General features: G+C 36.1%; 1 protein-coding gene across 1 annotated transcript in view; it reads right to left on the bottom strand.

Moving 5' to 3' along the window:
• Positions 1-1867, bottom strand: part of LOC111820617 (serine/threonine-protein phosphatase 4 regulatory subunit 4-like) — a 31002-nt gene that overhangs the window by 3086 nt on the left and 26049 nt on the right. The window contains exon 6 of the mRNA XM_023731658.1: positions 304-373. Within this exon, the coding sequence (XP_023587426.1) occupies positions 304-373 (70 nt within the window). The remainder of the gene's footprint in view (positions 1-303; positions 374-1867) is intronic.

Below are 1867 nucleotides of genomic sequence, written 5' to 3'. Positions count from 1 at the left end.
GGGGTCAATGGAGACCTACTGTTATAGCTTCGACGGCCACCTGCAAGCTTTTAAGACCCCAGGCGCTACACTAAGCTTCCCTTTTGAAGGACTTAGACCTCCACACTGATCCTCATTTATTCATGTATTCCTAACATCTGCACCACATTAAGCAGCTAACTGTTGAAAACAACTTTTTAACAAGATTAAAGAAAGTGAGACAAGTGTCCAGATCAAATTAATAACTCAGCATGGTCTTTCAGAAAGCCACGATGCAACATCAATTGTGTAACTGAGTGGTGATGGCAGAGGAAAGCTACTTACGTTTCTTTTCAAAGACTTTATCACTCATTGGCCTTCCATCATTCTGTTGCTTCTCTTTCTCTAATTGTTCCTGTTATTAAAACATTTTCTTAGCATTAAAGGTACAGCTTAAATAAATTTAGGAAATTCGTCTAATGAGAGATGACTCTAAGCTTCACAGATACTAATGCAGTTCACAAAAATGATTAAAATAATTTTTTTTTTTTCAAATTAGTGCCTAACGAAGTCAGGATTCTTCCAGATTTGTTTGTGCCCTTGGTTCTTTGTCAAGCTGTAACACTGAGTAAGGTATCACTGCTGTAAAACCAGTTGCCATCGAGTAGACTCTGATTCATGATGACCTCAAGTGTGTCAGATTAGAAATGTGCTCCAGAGGGTTTTCTATGGCTGATTTTTCAGAAGTAGATCACCAGTCCTTTCTTCCAAGGTGCCTCTGGGTAGACTTGAACCTCCAACCTCTCAGAGAGCAGTAGAGTGCATTAACTGTTTACATCACACAGGGACTCCATCATTGCTGTAATGGGCCCTTATTTTCTAGAAGGTATTTACAGATTCTCATCAGCAAAATACGTTATAACTGGTCATTTCAATTTCTGATTGGTAATTAGAAAAATAATATTTTTCTTTAAAATGATTGGAAGAAAAGGAAATGGTCTCTTGTATATTTTTGATAAACGTCTTATTGAAGTATAATATACCAGAAATGTGAAGAAATTATATGTATACAGCTCAATAATTTCCAAAAAGCGAACACACCAGCTCCCAGATCAAGAAACAAAACATTATCGAAACCCAGGAGCCCCTTATGCCAATAGAACAAGAAGGCAAAAAAACAATGAAGATATCAAGTTCTAAACAAACCTGACCTGACATGTACAGAACACTACACTCAACAAATGGAGAACGTACATTGTTCTCAAGTGCACACGGAAAATAAAGAAAGAGAAGATGGAGGATAGACAACACGATAACGAATTTCCATACAGAACTGAACTCCAGAAAGAATCAAGTGGAAATTCTGAAACTGAAAATGAAACACATAATACCAAAAAAATAAAACATCATTTGGTAGGTTTAACAGCAGTCATCTATTTTCTTGATCTTTTTCTCTATTATCTTAATTGTATTAATCACAGTTATCTTGAAGTCCTTGTCTGCTACTAACTCCAATATCAGGATCATCTGTGGGTCTTTTTCTCTTGTCTGCTTTTTGTCTTGGTTTTAGGTCATATGTTCCTAAAAAATTTTTTACAGCCTGCTGTATTCTCTACAGCTTCTACCACTGGCAATCATGACCTCTAATCTTTATCTTGCAAGATGGCCACAATAATGCACTTTGGTTTTCAGAGGATTTCCACTCATGTTTTCAGTCTCGCAGTTCCAGAATTCTCAACAGAGAAGTAAAAAAGTATAAAAAAGAACCAAGTGGAAATTTTAGAACTGAAAAATTCAATATTAGAAATAAAAAAGAATTCACCATATAGGCTCAACAGCAGAATGGACATAACGAAGACGGGTGGCACTGAAAATAGATCAACAAAAATTATTTTGAGGAGCAGAAAGA

Source organism: Trichechus manatus, unplaced genomic scaffold (genome assembly GCF_000243295.1).
Source record: "Trichechus manatus latirostris isolate Lorelei unplaced genomic scaffold, TriManLat1.0 scaffold00045, whole genome shotgun sequence".
Lineage (NCBI taxonomy): Eukaryota > Metazoa > Chordata > Mammalia > Sirenia > Trichechidae > Trichechus > Trichechus manatus.
The sequence above is the reverse complement of the archived record's forward strand: the minus strand, read 5'-3'. Positions and strand labels throughout refer to the sequence as shown.